The sequence below is a fragment of the Crinia signifera genome, chromosome 2 (assembly GCF_055691185.1).
Source record: "Crinia signifera chromosome 2, ASM5569118v1, whole genome shotgun sequence".
NCBI classification, from domain to species: Eukaryota; Metazoa; Chordata; class Amphibia; order Anura; family Myobatrachidae; genus Crinia; species Crinia signifera.
In genome coordinates this window covers 253489822-253512658 of record NC_139218.1, presented here as the reverse complement: position 1 = coordinate 253512658, position 22837 = coordinate 253489822, and the positions used below count along the sequence as shown (strand labels likewise).

General features: G+C 38.8%; 1 protein-coding gene across 4 annotated transcripts in view; it reads left to right on the top strand.

The window, feature by feature from the left end:
* The window catches only part of FRMPD4 (FERM and PDZ domain containing 4), a 395081-nt gene that overhangs the window by 342938 nt on the left and 29306 nt on the right, over positions 1 to 22837 (top strand). For all 4 annotated transcript variants that reach the window (XM_083174315.1, XM_083174316.1, XM_083174317.1 and 1 more), the window contains 3 exons: positions 7508 to 7553; positions 12292 to 12396; positions 15668 to 15775. In XM_083174315.1, the coding sequence (XP_083030441.1) occupies positions 7508 to 7553; positions 12292 to 12396; positions 15668 to 15775 (259 nt within the window). The remainder of the gene's footprint in view (positions 1 to 7507; positions 7554 to 12291; positions 12397 to 15667; positions 15776 to 22837) is intronic.

The window sequence follows — 22837 nt, the reverse complement described above, 5'->3', positions numbered from 1 at the left end:
AGTATTCGGGAAAGTACGCACCAACCAGAATAAGGCCCAGAGTGACTACCTCTACTTATTTACAGAGATCTCCTAGAAGCAACTTTTCTTTACAAGCAGTTTCCCCCAGTGTCCCCACACATTTTATATAAAAAAAAAGAAAAACATTCTCTAGTCTGGCCTGATTTATTGATCTTAATGTACCATTAAGTTTATGGCAATTATTTATTACTAAATGTTATTTAAAACAAACGAAGTGTAAAATTCATGATGTAAAACTTCAATTTGCCAAACTCAGACAGTAGAGATGAAACAATGAGTATGCACAGCCTTCTACTGGGCATCATTGTACAGATTGATAGAAAAGAGGGAAATATTATGTACCATCTGTTCACGCTGTACTGTGGGCACAGTTGAGTGTCTCTTCAGCTATGCAAAGCACAGACTTATTATACAGATCTATCAGTGCAATGTTTATGCCAGTAACTGGAAATTCTTGGTTTCTCATTACACCACAAAAATCAATCATCATGTCTTGTGATTTGTCTTTCAAAAGTTCTTGTATATTTCCCTAGGCCTCACTCGAAATGCAGTTTTATTGATTATTTGCTAATTTAACAAAAGTATACGCTATGTGCAGCAGTTATAATTATATCTTAAGGCACAGCTATTGTTATACCTGCTTGTAGTTCTCACAGATGGTATGGTCTCATCTCATAAAGAACTAGGACTATTGACTTTATGTACTGTACAAATAACCTATAATCAATGCATTATAAATATATAATGCCTTGTGGGAATTACTACTGCCACGTGTATAGCACATTACTTCTATATAACATCCTCTTAACTGCAACATCAGTAAACAATTAGGCAGAGCCAGCCCTAACCAATTTGATGCCCTAGGCAAGATTTTGGCTGGTGCCCCCTAGCGGTCCGCAGTCTAAGGTGTGCTGGGGGAGGGGAAGGTGATGGAGTGGCAGGAGGGTAATGCGGAGGGGTTGCAGGGGTGGTGGGGGCGGAGTTTGGACAGTGTAGGTGTGTTCAGACCATTGGGGAGGGGTGGCTAGGGATCTACTGGTGATGTGTAAGCACTCCGCTTTGTAGCGAAGTGCTCGCACAGTAGGTGAAATCTTGCAGGCACGTTGCGGGGAGGGGAGTAATATGGAATGCAGGGTGGCCTTGCCCTTAGCTGGGTGGCCTGGGTTGTAGTTTAGCGAATCCTCGCAAGACTGCAGACAGATGAGGAAATAACAGTGGGCAGTGCACACAGAAAGCTAAGAATCGGTGGGTGATCTATTTTGCCTACAAGGGAGTTGGTTGATCCCTGATTCTTTTGGCAATGCAAGGATCAAATCCACTCAGGCTGAGGTGTTGCACCACAAGAAAAGATAATTAATGTTTAAATGTTAGGAGTGTTTAATCTCTCTGTGGTGTGTTTCAAAAATAATACAGTGCCTAGCTACAGAGTGCTGGTACAGCTGATGGGGATACCAAAAGTATATAACACGAATACAGAAAAAGAAGGCTTAGAACAGCTTATGATCGGAAGCATACCTCATGATCTGTAAAGTCAAGGCAGTGTACTGGAATGGAAAAGCCTGGCATCCAATGGCATTGGGTCACTGGTCTTTATTACGATGTAACAGGAGGCAGAATATAGATATATAGGAATATACCGTCTGATCAGCTTCAACCAAATGTAACAACATTGATTGGTTAGCACTTCACAGTACAGATGACCTTAAACATAAGAGTGAAAGCAACCCAGGAGGTGTTTTTAAAGGAACAGAAGTGGATTATTCTGCAATGGCCAGGCGAATACTCTGATCTCAACCCAATTGATAATATATTTCACTTGCTAAAGACAAATCTAAAGGCAAAAACAACTTAAGACATCTGTATTTAAGGCCTCGTAAAACATAACAAAAGTGAAAAGCTACCATTTTGTGATGTCCTTGGGCTCCAGACTTTCGGCAGTCATTACCTATAAACAATTCTCTACAAAGTATTTAGAATGAATATCACATCACATCACTTATATTTTTTGTATGGTCATTCTTTTGGTGCACCAGAAGAAGCTTGTTTGAATACTATGTGATAAATTTCCAGTCATATTCGTATTCTTAATGTGACAGAATACGACTGGATTTACTAATCTGTAATATTTACAGATTCGTATTTTGAAGATGATGTAGCCAGTCGCATTCTGCCGTATTCGTAGCCTGGGCAGGTAAATTCTGGAGGGGGGACCCCACTTCCCCAGGCTGACCCGTCAGGGGTAATGCTTTGGCTGGGGGGGACTTGTTGTTCATTACCCTGCTGGCTGGTTGGGCCTGGTCCTGGTTCACAAAATACGGGGGACCCCTACTCTTTTCACTCCCCCCCGTATTTTTTGAACCAGGACTTGCCCTTGGGCCTGTTGCTGGTTTTTAAAAATACAGGGAATCCCAACTTGGTTTGTTCCCTGTTTTAAAACCAGGACTGGCTCTTTGAGCCAGGGGCTGGTTATGGTTATTTTTTACTTTTTTTACACTGAAGCCTGCACGAATCTCCCAAATACACCTGGAAAATTAACTGTTTTTTCCAGGCATATTTTACCGGCAATTAGTGTCTTGTTCCCGCTATATAGCGGCCTTACATTGCATACGGCCGCTTGGTAAATCACGAATCACCATTTGAATGAATGGTGATTCCTAATTGTATTCTTTCAATGGCGTATACATTCATATTCGTAAATACGAATACGAATGTGCCATGAATATGAATAGGAATAGGCCTATTTTTGGCATAGTAGATGCCGAAAATACGAATACACGTAATATAGGCGTATTTAGCTTATACGCCTATTTTAGGCATATTTCGCTTAGTAAATTTCCCCCTATGCCTTTGTTTTCAGACTGCATTAACATTGCAAATCATTGCTCAAATGTCTGTGCGCCATCATTTTCACATTAATGAAAGACATTAAAGACTGAAAGAAGATTTACTTAGCTTAGTCACTTTAAGCTCATGGCATATTCTGATCTAATACATTTCTTGACAAAATGAAAGAAACTTATGAATGCTTCTTGCTGATTATTTGGTTCAAAAGCCAAGCACAATGGCAGTAAACCCTGTAACAATGTCACTGAAAGGCTTTGCATAATTGTAAAATATGTCTTAAAGTGACAGTATAACCAAAATTGGTGGCTATTGTGCCATTTCCTCTTTCCTTTATGCAAGTCACACGATGTCAGAAGCCAAATCCAACAATGTAAGGGTTCAATTTGTCAATAAAATCATTGTATTTGCTGCTCAATTCAAGAGCCTGATTCCATTCACTGTCATTGGGGTCAGTTAGATGGCCTTAATATCATTGATTACTAGTAGTGTAGTACATAAAGAGCTGTTCTTTGCACAATAGGATTTTGAGGATGTCATCATAGGAGGTACCATCTTTAGGTTCAGGACAAGTAATAGGCATTAAGTGAGGTCTTTTAAGTTGCATCTAAAAATAATCTTGTTTTTATGGTAAACATGATACTGATATTATATTGGAGTATGGGAACAATAAACAAAACTGATAGCACATCTGATTCAGAGTCAGTTGTAGTGTAGCCAGTATTAACTCTATGCGCTATGCTGTGTGTGTGGGGGGGGAGCATAGGACAAGGTACTAAATAGAAAGTGCTGATGCATTTCGCCTTCTATAGGGCTTTATCAAGCAGTTGCTGTCTGGTTGCATAACTATTGGGGTTGCAATGGGGTTTGGGTTGCAATGGGGTTTGGGGTTGCAATGGCTCTGTGTGACATCATGCAGCCAATGTGACCCTCACCTGAGCAATCTGGACACCAGCTATGTCCAGACCACTCTCACAAAATGCTCAGTCACCGCCACCTGACACATCATTGCTGCCAGCACTAAAACAGTGATCCCCTTTGAACACTGTTTCTGGGCTTGCACATGTGTGTTCCAGCATGAGCGCTTGTGCAGAAGTGTGGAAATACCCAAATAGCGATTTCTGCACTTCTGATAATGGGTCTGAATGAAGCCCATTGTTGTGATATGTACAACCACAAAACAAAGATTCTAGTGCAAGTACTGTACTTGTAACTTTAAATACACAATCATCTCATATTTGGGCAGATGTATTAAGCCTTCAAAAGAGATAAATGCAAGGGCGATAAGGAGAGATAAACGTCCAGCCAATCACCTGCTAACTGCCATGTTACAGGTTGTGTTTGAAAAAATTCAGTAATGAGCTGATTGGCTGGACCTTTATCTCTCCTTATCACCCATGCATTTATCTCTTTTTAAGGCTTAATACATCTGCCCAATGGGCAGAAGAAAATATATGAAAAAGAAAATAAGAAAATATAGTGCATATATTGTGTATGTAATTGTTAATTAGTGAATGTTACTGTGTCACTGCCCTTAGCTGGGAAAAATTGTGCTTGTACAATTTTCTGAACAGAACAGCAAACACTGTTGAATGCTTAAAATGATGTCAATGATCTTTCATGATGTCTCCGCTAGAAGACATATAAATTGTATGAAATTGGGGAACAATTGGTCATACAGTGTATCTCCTTTATAATTAAATGACAAAAATGAATTTGCATTTCTTTATCTATCTATCTATCTATCTATCTATCTATCTATCTATCTATCTATCTATCTATCGATCTGTGTAGTCTTAAGTATAAAGAGAAGTGCATGGTGCAATAACCCACTATATCATTTAAAACAAAAACATATTTTACACTTACGAAACATCATCATGGTCCACACCTGCTGTTCAAAGATTACAACAGGGGACTGCAATAATGCAAATCACATCATCAAACCATACTTGCCTACTTTTGAAAGCTAGTTTCAGGGAGATTATAGTTGGGAGTAGAATTTAGCACAGTGCCCCATTGAGGGGGCATGTCATGCTCCACCCAAAGGGAGTGTCTAGTTCCTTATATGTAGAGATTGTGAAAAGAGATTGCGAACGTGGCACCTAGAAGCGCGGGTGTGTACTGCTACATCTGAGCGGAATCTTGTAAAATGACTTATATCCAAATGTAGATGAGCCCCAAAGCAGTTAGTAAGAGAGCTACTATACTTGCTAAAGTGCTGGGAAATGGTGCTGATGATTCAATGTAAATGTATCTATCTCATTCCTTTTTTCCTAAAAATGTAACAGTGTAATGTGGGCTAGGGGAAATCAGGGAGATTGCTAGACTAATGAGGGAGAGAGGGAGACTGCTGCTATTTCAGGGAGTCTCCTGCAGAATGCAGGATGGTAGGTAACTATGCATCAAACCCCCAGGTCCCCAGTGAAGTGGGATGCATGCCGCAGACTGCCCCACTCTTTTGAGAGTCTGTGAAAATTCCCAGAATCCTGGACTCTTTTGTACATTTTATCAGTAATCTGCAGTACTGGATCAGCAACCAGTAGCAGCAATCCTGTTGGAGGGAGTAATTACTGCAGCTACTGCAAGTCACAGAAGGGTATGCAGTTATTACCACTACAGTCACAATGTTGACATGATTGTTTCGGGATAAGGTTAGATTAAGGCTATGGCACCAGATTTAATAGCGCTCGATTTCGGTGGCCATGCATGATGCACAAGGCATGGTTTTGCCTTGTAAATAATTGCCCCTTTAAAAAAAAACATAAAAATTTGGACAGTATCCCGCATGGCCACCAAACTCAGGCATTATTACATCTGGTCCAAGGTAAGTGTTACAGCTAGGCCGGGGCTAGGGATATGCATAATGTGATATTCTGGCAATGATACACAAATTTTGTAAAGAAATCCTACAATAGGGTTGCGCTAGTTATAGCTGCTTGGTTAGGTTTATTATGGGTTAAATATAGTATAATTGCTTAGTCATAAGCAATCTGAATCATGTCGACCCCGTAATTTGCCATTTAAAACAGTTTTTTTTCTCAGTGTGAATGGTACAACCTGTACCCAAATTACCAGGTCTCCAACCCTGCTTTTTTACCCGGGTTTGAGACCCAGGTATGCCGACACGGGTCGAAACGGGTTGACCAGTCCCCGGCATTTAAATGCTCGGCAAAGACTGGGTTTTCTCACTGGCAGTGAGAAGGTGGTATTAATAATGAGGAACAACCAACATGCACATGTTATGTTTCATAGGGATCATACAGAACACTGGAGGTACCTGTTGTAGGAACCACAATATATAAATATAGGGACATAATTTAGATATTTTCTGCTGATGGAAAATGGACCTGAATGTTGGGTTGCGTTTTGTGACTGATTTAGAATTCAGACTGTAAGCGTCAAAGGTGCAGGTTCAGATGTGGATGACTAAATCTTCTCTTTACAGCAGGGTATTATAGTAGTGTCGTATCAGTAAATGATGATAGCTAATAAAATACAGAAATAAATAACATTTTGTGATGATAGATCATGTATTGCTGCTGCTGCCCAGTATATGCTCACTCTTCTTTGTGCAAACTTATTAACTAGGATCTCAAGTTATTTTTCAACCGTATTACATAGCATGTAATTAATGTTACTTTTGCAGTCAATTTAAATGTTTTCACAATTAATAGGGGGTAAGCAATTGCCTGCGATCATTAATCCCGGGTAATTGCTTCACCTGGGGCTATCTAATTATCCCCAATAAGCCGGCATGTGCCGCAGTTTATTCTGGAATATATTTCTCCTGCTTCTGGAGGGGGAAACAGTTCCCCCAATACAGATCCCATGAACACACACTGAAATCTGTCTGTTTTCATGACAATTTCTTTTTCCAGACAATCTAATGGGATAGCCCAATAAACAATATTGGAAAAACATTGGGGATAAATCATGAAAAACTGATGTTTTCTGCTTCCGATGGTTTTGGTCCTGTAATTGAATTCCCACCTAAATGTTACACAATTATGGTTTCCATTGCTTTGTAAATCATTGCAGCCCAGTAAGCACTTTAAAAATGTGTGCTTTTAAAAGTAATAAATACACAAAAAGTATCACCAATGATAAAAACACATCTTCATAATCCTTCCACATTTTAACCTTGTTGTCTATGGCCGGTATTCAATGCTTAAGACAAGCTATGACAGTGAGCAGTGCCGATAGCTCGCCATCAGAGTATTCAACTGCCTCCATTCACTCGCCATTTCCACCTCACTGGTTCTTTTCAGCGAGGTGGAAACGGTGAGTGTGCCCACTAAGACGGCGGGGCTCACAATAAAATGAAGCGTAATCGCTGCGTTTGCGGCGAACCTCGCCGTTTATGGGGATCAGGATATCTCGTAAAAATGTAATACAGTGAGTGGGGTTGGACAGCGAGGATGGCTTTTCCTTGCCACCATTCGCCACCACATTGAATACCCCCCAAAATCTCTACATCATTATTTACTCCACAGATCTCTATTTCATGCTGGATTCCTATCCTTTAATACCATTACCTCAGCAACCTTTCTATTATGAATGCACCCATGCTCTGTTCCTTGAATATGCCTCAGTTATTCGAAACCTGTCAATCTTTCAATATTGCATTTTTTTCTTTTTGCAGAAGCTGCAAGGAATCGATACTCCTTACAGTTGTGCAACCATACCCAGTGAGTACAACAAGAGTGATAATGTTATCGAGAGAAACGCTTCTTATTTCTTATCATTAGAGACAGGATTATGTGCAACATAAAAAGCTTGAAATATGCATGCAAATATGCATGAAAAATACTTAAAATATGCATTAAAAGTGTTAAAATATGCTACATTAAATAATAAAAAAAAGTCATTTTTAACTTATTTATTTAAAAATCAGCATACACTCAGTTGTAAATAAACCTCAAAAATAGGCCCACAGCATCTGCAGATGTCTAGTGCTGTACATAGGATTTTTTTTCTTCCTGGCTGCTACAGCAGACTGCAGCATCCAAACCTCTTCTTGCATCAACTGCATGGACCCTCATCTCCAGCACCGATGGATCAAATGTCAGCATAGCGTGTGAGGTTGGTGCAGTGGAAGGCTTCCTCCCTGCGCCGCATTACTGACTGTGACACCGCATTTCCTCCGCGCCGTGTGATGTCACAACCCTTCCGCCGGTCTCCTCTGCTGCAGAAATATATCTCTTGGTGTAAAGTCCCAGGCCAGGGGCAGGCAAAAGTTCAGGAGCTTCGTAATGGCATCCGCCCAGACTGACTTTTATCAACATGGATTGGCAGCCTAGAGCAGTGTCAGACATAGCGTACATCCAAGGTTCCCCACAGTGCGCAGATATTGCCCCAACCTGCACACTCTACCACTACCTGGCCAGCAGCAGCAGGGAAAAGCAGTGCTGTGACTCGCGGGTGGAAAGGGGGCAGGGCCTAAAACATGCACCATCACTAGATTTTAGGTAAAATATGCAATAACCAGTGAGAATGGGCAAAATATGCAAATGCATATGCAAATATGCAAATGCATATAATCCTGTCTCTACTTATCATACTCATATGACTCTACAAGTAGAATTACAGCACATTTCTAAAGTGAACTTTATTTAATTTTTTTATTTTTTACTCAATTAACAGGAAATGTCATGTGCATGCTTATAATTCACCAGTTCTAATTAATTTTGTTCAGTATCTTATCAGACACTGCACTACTCCGCCTCCCCCTTACTAGAACCATAGTGATACATGGTTCTATTTAGGGTCACTTTCGATTAGATTTTGACAAAATATTGAAATTGAATGTTTTTCAGCTGCATTCAATCCCAATTCTATGCCGATGCGTGCTCCCGTTCAGTCTATATCAACTAGAAAAATAGACTGGGCAGGCAAGACTATATAGTACAGATATAGTACAGATCAGATCAAAATCAAATGGGTACACTATGCTATGCAATTCAATCCTGTTAAAATCGGAATTAAATTGAAAAGAAATAGCACCGTGTGTACGGGGCTTTACATTAGCAGCAGACAAACTTCCTGTGCTGGTAATTATGCCCCATTTGTTGGTAGATGTGGAATATAGGTTTATGTTATGTAAAGCGATAGTGAGTATGTAATACTCTTACTGATGAATACATTTGTGGCAAAAAAAAACAACCTGGGCCCTGTAAAAAGGGTTTTAATAGTGTTAAATGAAATACAATATTAGCCAAAAGCAAGATGAACTAAAACATCTAACTCCATTGAAATGCTGAAAGATTCTAACCATTGCAGCCTAGCCACCTCTCTGTGATCTACTGCTGCACCCCCACCAAGGTTAATATGAACACTTTATTAGCTAACGTAAAGGAGACTCGGGTGCTTTCTTAGATAATTGACTGGTTTTAAAGAACATAATAAATTCCTGCAGATTGTTGTATTGATGTGCACAAGGGTAAAATCATTTATACACCAATGTTTTTCTCATTCTAAATAATGAGAACATAGTATTATCAGTTATTCCAAGACTATTGGGAGTAAAAGTATTAAAAAACTTAAAAAGCTCTTGTATGACAACTCACCAAGTATTAAAAAACTTAAAAAGCTCTTGTATGACAATTCTTGATTGCAACTTCCAATGTATGCATTTTGCCATATCTATAATCACCTTACATTTCTGAGGTGGCTGTAACCAGAGCAGAGCCTACAACAACAGCTCTGGGTTACTTGCCTTGTCACTGGAAAAGGTTTGCTAGATCAAGCAGAAGCACCTGTGATCTGAAGAAGTTCCTGAGGATTGGCTCAGAATGACTCATAGGTCTACACCATGGGTGAGCAATTTGTTGTGATTAAGAGAGGGATAGTGTTGCACAGAAGCAGAATATTTGTCTGTAGTTGCTGTGAAAAAATATGCTAATACGGGAAGGATGCGTCTGAGGAACAAAGACACCTACTGTAACACCAGAATCTTGATCCAAGTGAAGTTTAAAAAGATTCAGCTCAGATCACATCACAAACATTGTCAAATAGTGGAAGCCTAAGCTTACTTAGAATGGCCACCTCCTGCCTGCTTGTGAGGTCAAGAAAGCTGCATCGGAAGACACAGGCCTTACTGCTCTCATAAAACAGGAACAACACTCCCCCATTTTCAGAAATACTTTCCCCAAATGGCCACAGCCTATCAAGCAGGCGTTGGCTCAGGTGGCACAATCTTGCCATTCTCATTCTGCACATAGGCATTCATATTTGCTCAAATCAGGTTCTGGGATGGAACTGCAGCTGTCAGCCACAGTCGGAGAACCATTGTAAAAGTGGAGAAGATTGCCATGCTGCAACATGAGATATCCAGAGGTGTCTCAGGTGCTGCTTCAATCACCTTGAAGGGTTAAGAGCAGTGGTATCCTTCCAGCTATGATGATATGTGGAGCTGTCCAACTTACCTAGTGGCTGAACTACCAAGCTAAAACTGTGTCCAGGTCAGCGCCAAGCCAGGAGGCAACCTGTTGCTTCACCAGTTGATAACATCATTGGTGGACTAAAGTGAACTAGCCTTGTTTGTTACTATTAGCTTAAACTAATTGGTCAATGGCAAGTGAATATGACAATAAATCAGTTGACTAATGCATGAATAATGTAAGTAAAGATAATATGTTTGATGTATGTTAACTAAAGCAATTTTACTGTAAAGTACCGAGTACAGTATCATTCATAAACTGCATGCCATTTAATACATTAAAACCTTTTGATTTATGTATTAATATATTGTTACTTGTCACATGACTTAATGCAGGTCCATGTTACAAATTGACCTTGCTCATAACAGATCAGGAAATGTTGCATTTTTATCAGGAAATTACCTAAATTACAATCTCCTGTATCAGACAGATTCAGCTGAGCTTTATAAAACTGTCAATTGATAGCCCCTATTCTGACAGCATTATTTAATAAAATATCAGAGACAGGGGGGCATACTCTTAAGATGTAATAAGGCAAGGATCATGTTGTTCTCTAAGCCTAATAAAAATCCTGAATTGCCTTCCAGGCTCTAAGGACTATTGCCTGACATTTTTTCTGATGTCCAAATGGCATTTATTGGAGGCAGGCAATCAGTAGTAAATGTCAGGAGAGATGTTGCAGATATAATTGTCTGAAGCAGAGCCAAACAAATAGATAACACCATACTCCGTTAAGATGCTTATGGGACCTTTGACCGAATGTCTTGGCCACACCTAATCAGAATCCAGGAACTTAAATGCAGTACCTTTGTCCTGTGTGTGTTTTTAAATATAGCTTTTTAAATGCAATAAACAAAATGAACACATTATTAGTTACGCTGTTTTCCAGTTTCAGAGGACTTCAAGACAGCCTATATTTCTTGCCTTTTTAATAAAGGACTGGGTGCTCTGCTGAAATCCACATTCAATGTCCTAACGTTCTATATTTATAATGTTAGCATTCAGAACGTCCACACCAGAATGTTAAAATGGCAGGATTTTCACTGTGGATGAGAGGTGACATTGAACATGTCAACACTATGAATATTAACAGACAATGTTGACACCTGATTTTTAAGGTTAGGGATGGGTTAGTGCTGCAGTTATGGTTAGACTGTAGTTCAGATTGGAGTAACGATGCAAATGGGGTTGGGCTGCAATAAGGGTTGGGTTAGGCTGCATTTAGGGTTAGAGTTGAGCTGCAGTTATGGTTAGGCTGCAGTTAGATTTGGGGTTGGGGTGCTGTTAAGTTTAGGGTTATTCTGGCAATTTCACCATTATATAAATGCGATTGTAAATCACATCAACCCGTTACTCATAATCTAAGTCTCTCAACCTCCTCAAGGTAGGACAGAGAGTGATAACAAAACAAAACATATGTTTGAGAATTTTTTTATTTGGAGCAAAACATTCCATAGATTAGAGGGGAAAAATCTTAAATTGTTTTTATTTATTTACAGTTTCTTATATAGTGCAGAAGAGTCTGTTGCACTTTACAATTGTAGACAGTGATAGAACAAACTGGGCGACAACAGACATACATGGAGGTACAAGCAGAAACACAAGGACAGGCACCAATAATAGCATAGCAGTCCCACCAAGTTGCAAGTCCAAAAGGGAAGCTATATAATACATGAATGCCTCAGAGGGTTATGTGTGTGGTACTTAAATATGATAGGCTTGCCTGAAGAGGTGAGTTTTCAGGGAATGCTTGAAAAGTTTGGAGACTAGTAGAGAGTCTTATTGTGCGTGGAAGGGCATTCCATAGGGTGGGAGCAGCACGATGAAAGTCCTGTAATAGTGAATGGGAGCTAGTGATCCGTGCAGAAGAGAGACACAGATCTTGCGCAGAGCGGAGTGGTCAAATTGGGAGATATTTACAGATAAGTTAAGAGATATTATTCTTCATTAATACTAGTATTAATGTTATCCTATCTTTTTTCCAAAGTCACCAAAATCAGCATTTATTAGTGCTGCAAAAAAGGCAAGATTGAAGTCTAATCCAGTGAAAGTTCGATTTTCAGAGGAAGTGATAATCAATGGACAGGTTTCGGTAAGTGTATACATGTTTCTTATTCATTGCTTACAAGAGTACTACCGAAATACCTACTATACTGACACAGAACTAATACATTGTTAATATATTACGGGGGGTATTGAATTAAGTAAAAAGAAAATTCCGGCTAGCCCAAATAATTTAGTATTCAATTGCAGCCGCTTTTGGGCTGTTTTTAGTCATTTTTCTCTGATGAAGTTTCACTTTTATTTAAAGTCAAAACTGCATTGGCAAAATATGACAAAAAAAACTGTCAAACACAGCTGCAAATTCGACAAAAAGTAATTCGCCAATCCATGTTTTTTTTGTTTTTTTTTTACCATGCTAGTTTTTTGGGCTGTTGAAAAATCCAGTATGTAATTGAATACACCCCTAGTATGTATATATGAGTACGTACTTCAATTCCATATTGTCAAATCCAGTAGTGTGAGTTTGCTTATATTTCTACCCTGTCTTACTGAATATAAATCCTGCTGGTATTCTGTCATCCAGATGTGTCCTCCTACAGTATATCTAGTTTCAGTATGTTGTGTGACATGCGATGCCTGAGACTGGTGAGCCACCAGGTACAATGAATATGCATCTTGGTCACAAAGAGATGCAGCTAGCATTCACTGAGATGTGCTTATTAATTTTATGTGCAACACATATATCTGTGCTCAACTGGATCTGCAAATGTAACCATGGCCGCCGAGAGGGAGGTTAATAATTACCCAGGCCTGGGGCCAATGGAGGGGCCTATTGGGGGCTCTGGAATGCAGCACTCACTCCCCCTACCTCCCGAGCTGCAGCAGCACAGTACATGCTGCAGTGTGCTGCACTGCAGAGAAGCTGAGCCCGTATTTCTCCTGGCAAAGAGGCTCTATGGCTCCCCTGCTCCAGGGCTGCATCAAAACTTTTTTTAACTGAAATTAGGCTAAGAGGATGTGGCCACGCCTCCTGCAATTAGACCATGCCTCCAAAGTTTTACCTTGGCCTGGCTAACATCTCAACAGCACTGAATGTAACACAACAGAACTTGACATGCATGCAGCCTTTGCGCCTTTATTTAAAAAATGTAGGTGAAAAATGACTAATTCATCACAGCAGTATTGACATAAGGTCCGCAGCTTTAATTGGACTGATGATATTCCAAAGAAATTTCACAAATAAAACAGCATGCTGAGACAGCAAAAATGTATATGTGGTAAGTGACTTTACTTTGCCCAAAAGTAAGCTATATTCCTTATTCTAAATCAGCGTGTACATTTCTTTAGAATTAATTAAAATTGAAGGGATCAATGTGATTGACCTACAGCTGAATACTGACAATTACTTGACTGACACTGTTAAATCAGCATGGTGTAAATACATATGGTCGATATCCCACTGGGTGGGTAAAGTATGACAAGTCGGTTTTTGAAAAATATTAGGAAAAACTGTATTTGGTATTATTTGTGTCATTATTTTGGCTGTATTTTGATATATTGTCCGTCGGCATTTGGTTGTGGGGATTCTGTCAATCGGTATTCCGTCCGTCGGCTACTTAACTGCATAGCAAATTGAACATGAACTGTAGATCATCTAATTTGTTAAAGAAAATGATTAAGTCATTTTAAGACACAGAGGCTTGGCTTATCTTAGTCACATCTACAATTAAATCTGCTATTAATTAGTGATTCACCAGTCTTAAAGCAATTCACAACGTGTTGTTCTAAGAAGCCAAACAACAAGTCTTCATCCAACTAATGTGTAAAACATGATAAACACCCACTGACTACAGCACACTATACATTTTCGACTCTGTAATCATTGTGTTGACAGCGAAAATCCAATGACTAACACTATTATGTCAGTTGTATCTTTCTATATGTATAAAAAAAATGTTTTGTTTTTTTCACCATAACCTCTTCCCATCATTTGGGGAAATGGCCTTACCTAACGTTCGCTTAAAGGTACATTTAAAGCTTGTTATCTAATTCCATCCTATTTATAAAGTAGCCTGGTTACATCAAAAGGACCAATTCCATTCTGTATGATAAATGGAAGTTATTGCTTAAATGAAAATGCTATAACTTTTCAAACTACATATTTTAATTTATTGCGTCTAATGTTTTACTGTTAAACAGAACTGCCTGGTTACCGGACCTCATAAAAAAATTATGTTTTACGCAAAATAAATATTACATACAGCGTATGGTCCTTAGATTTCTTTTGCTCATATAGGAGTTTTTTTGTGTTTGATGCAAATAAAGCAGGTAAATTACATATAATGCTTGTCACCACAGATGAGAGGCAGATGGGTTTTTAAGTGATGAATCAAATCAGAAAAATGCGTCACAGGTGTCGATGTTATGCTTACTAGAGCCCCACTTGGCAAAAAATGCGCATAGGGCCTGATTCAGAGTTGTCCAAATAGGATAACCCTCCTTTGGCAGCACCACTACACATTTTGGTACTTACATTGTACCTTTTTTCAAAATGGTTTTATGAAATGATTTATACAACTTGTTAAATTGCATGGCCATAATATTTACTTTGTATTTTATAGTCATGCATTTGCTAAAGTTTCAATCTACCTAAGGTTGTACTATACATTATTATTATATACATATATTGCTTAAGATTTCTCTAATTACATCATATGATTTTATTACTTAACATTCAACTACTTATTATCAAGTTCCATATATAAAAACATGTACCATTGTTGTTTTTTAACACATATACATTTACGTTTGTATAGTCTATATTTGTCCTTTACTACAAGTTAATTTAAATACACAGGAAATCAATAATTCAAAATACACTACTGGGTACAGGACATACATACATACATACATACATACATACATACATATATACATATATATATATACAATGTTCTATAAATGTATTGTAAGGAGGTAACTCTCCTGCAGGCGATGGCAGAGAATCTCTGTTGGAATGGCAGCATCCTATAACCACCAGCATTGTATTTTCTGTACCCCATAGGAGGTTCTCAGAAAATGTAGCAAAAGTGGGGTACCATATTCTCCTGGGTCCACATATTGTGGAGATTTGAGTATCTGATTATTTATCTAAAATAAATTAATTGTATTGTTCTGTACGGATGTATTTATATATTCATATAATTTTTTCTAATTATATCATGGAAAATATGAAGTACTTGAATTTGTAGTAATAACTTTTATTATTTCATTATTCTTTAACTGTTTGCATCACTTTTTAGTCATTTAACCATTGCTATAAAATAATCTCATATGAACTATTCTTCACATTTCATTAGGAAACCGTAAAGGACAATTCCCTTCTTTTCATGCCAAATGTCCTTAAGGTGTATTTAGAAAATGGACAAACCAAATCGTTTCGTTTTGACAGTGGTACTTCTATAAAGGTGAGTACAGAATGTTTCCTTTAAAACTTTCTATATTCATATAAAGAATTGTAGTGAATATAAATTTTCATCAATATTCCCGTCTTACTGTACTGCCAATGAAATCTGCCAGTTAGCACAGTTCCTGTAGAGTATGAATAAATTAGACTAGGACATATATATCTAGATCCTAGATCAGTGATTTTCAATTTTTTTCAAACACCAAATCCCACATTCTGCATTATTTGAAATGTGTTTTTGGTTTCTAAAAACAAAACCATATTTACTGTAGTTTTAGAAAATATATGGACTAATTATTACCTTTAAACAAGTTAATCACAAATTTGTATTGTTTGGAAAGGGCATACTGTAGTTGCGAAATTTAACATTTAAACACAGCGCCGCGCATCGGATCGGATGGCAAAACACATTGGGCCGATCCGTCGGTATTGGATGAAAAAAAGGCCAAATTTGACCTGTGTATAGGGTCATTAGCCACACCATTCTAATACTAGGGCCTTCCCAATCTCTTGGTTGCCCTGAATGCAAGACTGTAAAATGTACCATTCACTAAAAGAGAACTTGTATGAATGTATGCACAAAGTAAGCATCATTCTACAGAATGATTTTAGCTATAGTATTATGTAAGCCCCTCAAGCAGGGCCGGTGCAAGCCCCCCGCCAGCCCGAGGCAAAAAAAACCCGCGCCGCCCGCCAGCCCGGGGGAGAGGGTGCGGACGATACTTGCTGCGGCACGGGGGGGTGTGGGCGATACTGCGGCGGGCACCCTAGGCAAATGCCTAGTCCTGCCTAGTGGTGGCGCCGGCCCTGCCCTCAAGCCACCACCAGGGTCTGTAATGTTTGCACATGAGTTGACTGTCATGCTAATGACCTGAAACTTAAAGCATATAGAGGTTTATTTTGTTTAATAAGTACCATGCAAATAAGTGATCAATGTTTTTTTAGAATAAAAAGATAATTGTAGTGCATTCAGACATTTTTTTACAGACATCAAAATGTGTTTTGCAGGCTTTGCAGCAGTCTACCTTTCCTCACTAATTTTCTTTGTGACCCTGGTCTATAACCTTTTGTACTCAGTTATACTCATTGCTTTAATGGTTTTCAGGCCCATGTATTCCCCAATAAAGCATTATAATAGCATACTGCTATAGCTGTTCTGTACCAAATGTCTGGCTTTCAACCTGCCAGTACTTGACCTTGTACAAATGACGTACAAAATGTGTCCTTGTGCTTTATATATCATATTAAATGTACTCTATTACAAACACCATTAAGTAAAATAAAAAGATGTTTGACATATATTCAGGAGTCTATGTATTATGCTGGAATAAAATGTAGTTATTATAAAGTATCCAAGGACAATATTTAGTTTACACTACTGTTACACTATAACACTACTGGTATAACATTACTGGGTTCCTGGTAATGGTGTGCCATTTTGACATAGAGGTAAAGCAGTGTTTTTTTTGTATTGTTTTTTAATAAAGATTAATTTGCCTATACATAACCTATGCATAAGCTTATTGAAGAAATGTTTGTAAGCTTCATAGATATGTTACAATTATGGTTTTTGTTTTCTATTCCTATTAATATGCTAAAGACATTACAGAAAATGGCCTATTTATGAACCCACAGGCCCTATGCAACATACTGGGTTGAGGTGTTCTCCTACATATAATTAAAAAATGAGTTACAGTAATCTGAGCCCTACTGGGTGGGAGCAGAGGCAGAACTACGACTGGTGCAGCAGGTGCAGTGCACTTGGGCCCCTGAGAACTGAGTGTTCCTAAGGGGCCCCAGTCCCCCACTGCCATGCCTCTCCCTGTCACACACTGCCGTGTTGCATATTGTGAACTGGGGTTGGGTTGAGTGGTAATCCAGCAAGGATCTATCAGGATGCAGAATTCATATAAATATCCAGGATAGTGTCTATGAAGTGACATCAACTTCTATGGGACCACACTGACCTGAGTGCTGATCCCTGTTGTTCACGCAAAGGTTTCTTTATGCCGCACAAAGGTTCACACAAAGACGTTGATGTCACTTTGTTGACACTGTCCTGTAGATTTATATGAGTTCTGCATCCTGATGGATCCTTGCCGGGTTACCACTCATCTTCTTTTCTGTTGTTAATTGTGTTTAGGAGTGGTGCTTCTAAGTGGATACCAAGCTGAGGACTTTGTACTGTGCGCTGTTGTACTAAGATTCTTGCTTATAGATTGCTTAAAGGATCAGACAGCTCAGCTTCAGAAAATTCTTAGCTACAGTATCAATCACACATTTTATACACTCTATATTTATCATTACGATCACAATCCATTGTTTTTTTCTGTACTACCATTAGCGCCATTAGATGTACGGGGTACGAATACAATTTTTAGAGCACACAAGAATACAACAAAAAAATACTTCAATAAAGTATATAGTTTTAAATTGGTATTTCGTTTTGGGAGCAATTTTGGATCAAAACACAAATATATGGCAGTATTTTATATTCTATTTTTATGCTATGGGACATAGAAGAAATATAAATTCAGAATAAGATGTCATTTAGAATGGAAAGCTGAATAATATTCAATAAAACATACATGGGTAGCAGTTACCAATTATTTTTGTTTTAAGTAACTAATTAACATTTCTATTATATGAAGATTATGTTAATATTCCCTTATCAGGGGGCATCACATTTCTGATCAATTTTCCACATTTGGATTGGACATTAAAGCAGTTAAAAGAGCTCTCACTCTCTCATTAAGGATAGCATTTAGTCTCTAAACCATGATATTGCAACAATGATTGTTTAATTAGTGCCATAATCTATCTAATCCAAAATATGTCTCTCTGCTTACCCATTACTTCTTTCATTGTACTTCACACTTCTTATTTATCAATCCTTGCCATCTGTCAATGCCATATATAGAAGCAAACATTTATAGGGCAGATTATACATACAGGGGTTTTATACAGGTATAGTATTCATTTACGGCTGCAAGAAACATCTGCGCAACTGTTAATTCAATTTTATTTTAACTTCTTTCTACAATAGTTTTTTTATGACATATTTGATTAAATTCATCACAGTTTTTCTGTAGATACAGAAAATGTACACAGAGATGTAGATACAGTTGTGCTCATAAGTTTACATACCCTATCCGAATTTGTGATGTTCTGGCCATTTGTCAGAGAACATGAATGATAACTCACAAACTTTTCTTTCACTCATGATTAGTGTTTGGGTGAAGCCATTTATTGTCAAACAACTGTGTTAACTCATCATAATGACAACAGAAACTGCCCAAATTACCCTGATCAAAAGTTTACATACCCCAGTTCTTAATACTGTGTATTGCCCCCTCTAACATCAATGACAGCTTGAAGTCTTTTGTGGTAGTTATGGACGAGGCTCTTTATTTTCTCAGATGGTAAAGCTGCCCATTCTTCTTGGCAAAAAGCCTCCAGTTCCTGTATATGCTTGGGCATGTTTGAGATCTCCACAGAGTGGCTCAATGATGTTGAGGTCAGGAGACTGAGCTGGCCACTCCAGAACCTTAACTTTATTCTGCTGTAGCCAATGACAGGATGACTTGGCCTTGTGTTTTGGATCATTGTCATGTTGGAACGTCCAAGTACGTCCCATGCACAGCTTTCGGGCTGATGAGTGGAAATTCTCTTTCAGTATTTTCTGATAATATGCTGCATTCATCTTGCCATCAATTTTGACCAAGTTTCCAGTGCCTTTGTAGCTCACACATCCCTAAAACATCAGTGATCCACCTCTGTGTTTCACAGTAGGAATGGTGTTCCTTTCATCATAGGCCTTGTTGACTCCTCTCCAAATGTAACATTTTTTGTTGTGGCCAAAAAGTTACATTTTGGTCTCATCACTCCAAATGACTTTGTTCGAGAAGTTTTGAGGCTTGTCTCTGTGCTGTTTGAAGTGTTGTAAGTGGGATGTTTTTTTTTTTAATTTTTATTACTTTCACAAATACAAACATTAAAACATTTCACATACAATACATATATTACATACAATACATTCAGTATTCACAGTTTCATTTGTTCCTATACCGTTATTCTAGTTATTCGCACCTATCTCCTCTCCAGTTAAAATCTCTTATGTATCTATTTCTTTAACGCTTCCTTTGAACCCTTTTAGAATTCTCTCTTTTCTATCTCATTTTGCCCATGCTACTTGTTTAAGTATTTATTTATCTGTTTATACTTCTACACTTTCTCAAAATGGGTCTACTCCTTTCGAGGTTATCTCCTCATTATACCATTTTGTTAGTGCAATTGACTTCTTCAGCAGACTTTTTGTATGTGGGGATAGCGTTTTGACATATGGAAGCCATATATCAAAAAATTTGTTTATCTTTTTCTCTTTGTTGTTATTCATTTCTATCCAATCCATTTTGAATAGGTATTCAATTCTAGGGATTAGTAGTGTTATTGTTAATGTGTCTCTTAGTATCCACTGGGAAAGGATCGTTTTCCTTGTTGCTGCAGCAATTTTGGCTAAAAATAGCCGCTGTCCCTGGGATAGTTTTGTTTGTCTATGATCTGGGTCTATATCCCATATTGCCCATTCCGGCCTAAGGGGTATTTTGATATCGTATGTATTTTGCACATATTGGGCTACTGTACCCCAGAAATTCTTTACTTCCCCGCAACCCCACATACAATGTAGCAAGTTTGCATCTGGAGCCAAGCACTTAAAACAATTGGCGTCTGTAGTTATACCCATTTGATATCTCCTTTTGGGGGTGTAATACACTCTGTGCAACAGTTTATATTGCATTTCTATGTAAGATGACTCCACCAAATTTTTGTTTATACGCATAAATGCTGTGAGCACTGACCGATTGGTCAACCCAGGCAGATCTTCTTCCCATCTTGCCAACCCCGATGTTATGTTGTCTGCCTGGATTTGCCTTTTAATCTGTGCGTACAGCATTGATGTAGTACATTTTTTTCCCTTTGCTTTTCGTACCATTACTTCTAAATTTTCTGTTATATCTTTCTTTAATGGTTTTACCCCTTCGTCATTCAGATAGCTTCTCATTTGCTGATATTGGAAAATATTGCTATCTAAATCCTTATACCTCTCTTTTAGCCCTTCCATTGATAGCATTGAAGCATCTTTTAATTCTACCACATCTATTATTGATCCAATACCTGCGTTTCTCCATTTCTGTACTGATTTTTTATTCTGAATCAGCGGTTCTTGAGATATTGTATTATAATAAGGTGAAGAGAATATTGATTTGTATGGGGACATTCCTTGTCTGGACCGGGTCATTTTCCATGCTTTACAAGTAGTTACTATTAAAGGATTATTTATTAGGTTCGGTGGAAATTTTGCAGGCTTTATATGCAAGAGACTGTTTAATGGGATGTTTGGACAGAACGCTTGTTCTATCAGAACATTAGCGTAATTATCTGTGTTGTTAATCCAGTCAATAGCATATCTATAGTTTGCTGCAAGAGTATAACTATGTATGCATGGTAAATTTATCCCTCCTAAGCTTGCTTTTTGACTAAGTTTGGTCATTGATATACAAGGTTTTTTTCCTGCCCATACAAAGCTTCTAATCGCTTTATTCAGTGTTTTTAAATCTTCTTTCTTAAGAAGAAACGGCAAAGTTTGGATGTAATACAATAGACGTGGGAATGCTACCATTTTAATAAGGTTACATCTTCCGATAAACGATATTGGGAGACATCTCCATGATTTGAGGTCTCTTAGGATTCGTTCTATAACAGGTTGAAAATTATTATGATAGATATCTTGTGTTTTTTTAGATAAACTAATTCCCAAATAATTTAGTGCAATGGTTCCCATGAAAAAGGAAAATCCGGTACTTGTGTATTTTGGCGGCGCCCCCGATGTCCGTCGTACGACGAACAGATCGCATCGCATCGCATGCCATGCAACCGATGGCATACGATGCGATGCGACGCGATTTTGACCCCCTATACGACCAAAAATCGTATAAGCACCCTAAAGGGTGCTTTTGAGCACCCAAATGGGTGCTTACAATGTTAAATGCACCCCCACGCCACCCCCCACTATAAACGTGAACCCGAAGCGTGGCGAGCGTCCTACGACCTTTTCATACCCCCACTATTCACGTCGGCGTGGAGTTGAGAATAGAATAGTGTGGCGAGCGCAGCGAGCCACCGAGCCCGAAGCGTGGCGAGCGGACGCGGATACCTTCACAGGTAAACGCGTCCCTTCGCGGGCTTCACAGGTATCCGTGTCCCCTCGCGGGGCACGCTGCGCTCGCCACGCTTCGGGCTCGGTGGCTCGCTGCGCTCGCCACACTATTCTATTCTCAACTCCACGCCGACGTGGATAGTGGGGGGTATGAAAAGGTCGTAGGACGCGTACCGCCGCCCCTCGTGGGCTCGCTGCGCTCGCCACGCTTCGGGTTCACGTTTATATTGGGGGGGTGGCGTGGGGGTGCATTTAACATTGTAAGCATCCATTTGGGTGCTTAACATTGTATAAGCACCCATTAGGGTGCTTATACAATGTTTAATCGCATCGCATCGTATGGCATTGTATGCCATGTACAATGGCATACAATTTCAAAATTGTATGCCATCGTGCACTATCGTACGACATCGCGTCGCATCACATACCATCGTATGTGTTATGGTATGCGATGCGATGGGCGCCACCAAAATACACAAGTACCGAAAATCCTCTCCCCACCCCTTTTTTGCTTTATTATGGAGTGCTAGGGCCTTGGTCTTTGTTTTATTTATTTTAAAACCGGACACCTGTTCAAATTCTCGAAAGGTTTGCATAATGCCTGGAATTTCCATATGTAGATTTGAACAATATAATAATAGATCGTCAGCATAAGCTGATACCTTTAATATTGTTTGGCCAATCTGAATACCTTTCCATATATTATCCAGGTAAAAGCATCTTATCAGGGAGTCTATCCCCAAATCGAACAACAAGGGGGTTAATGGGCATCCTTGCCTAGTCCCCCGGGAGAGGGTAAATTCTGGAGTATTTACTCCATTCACCATTATTATTGCTGTAGGAGAT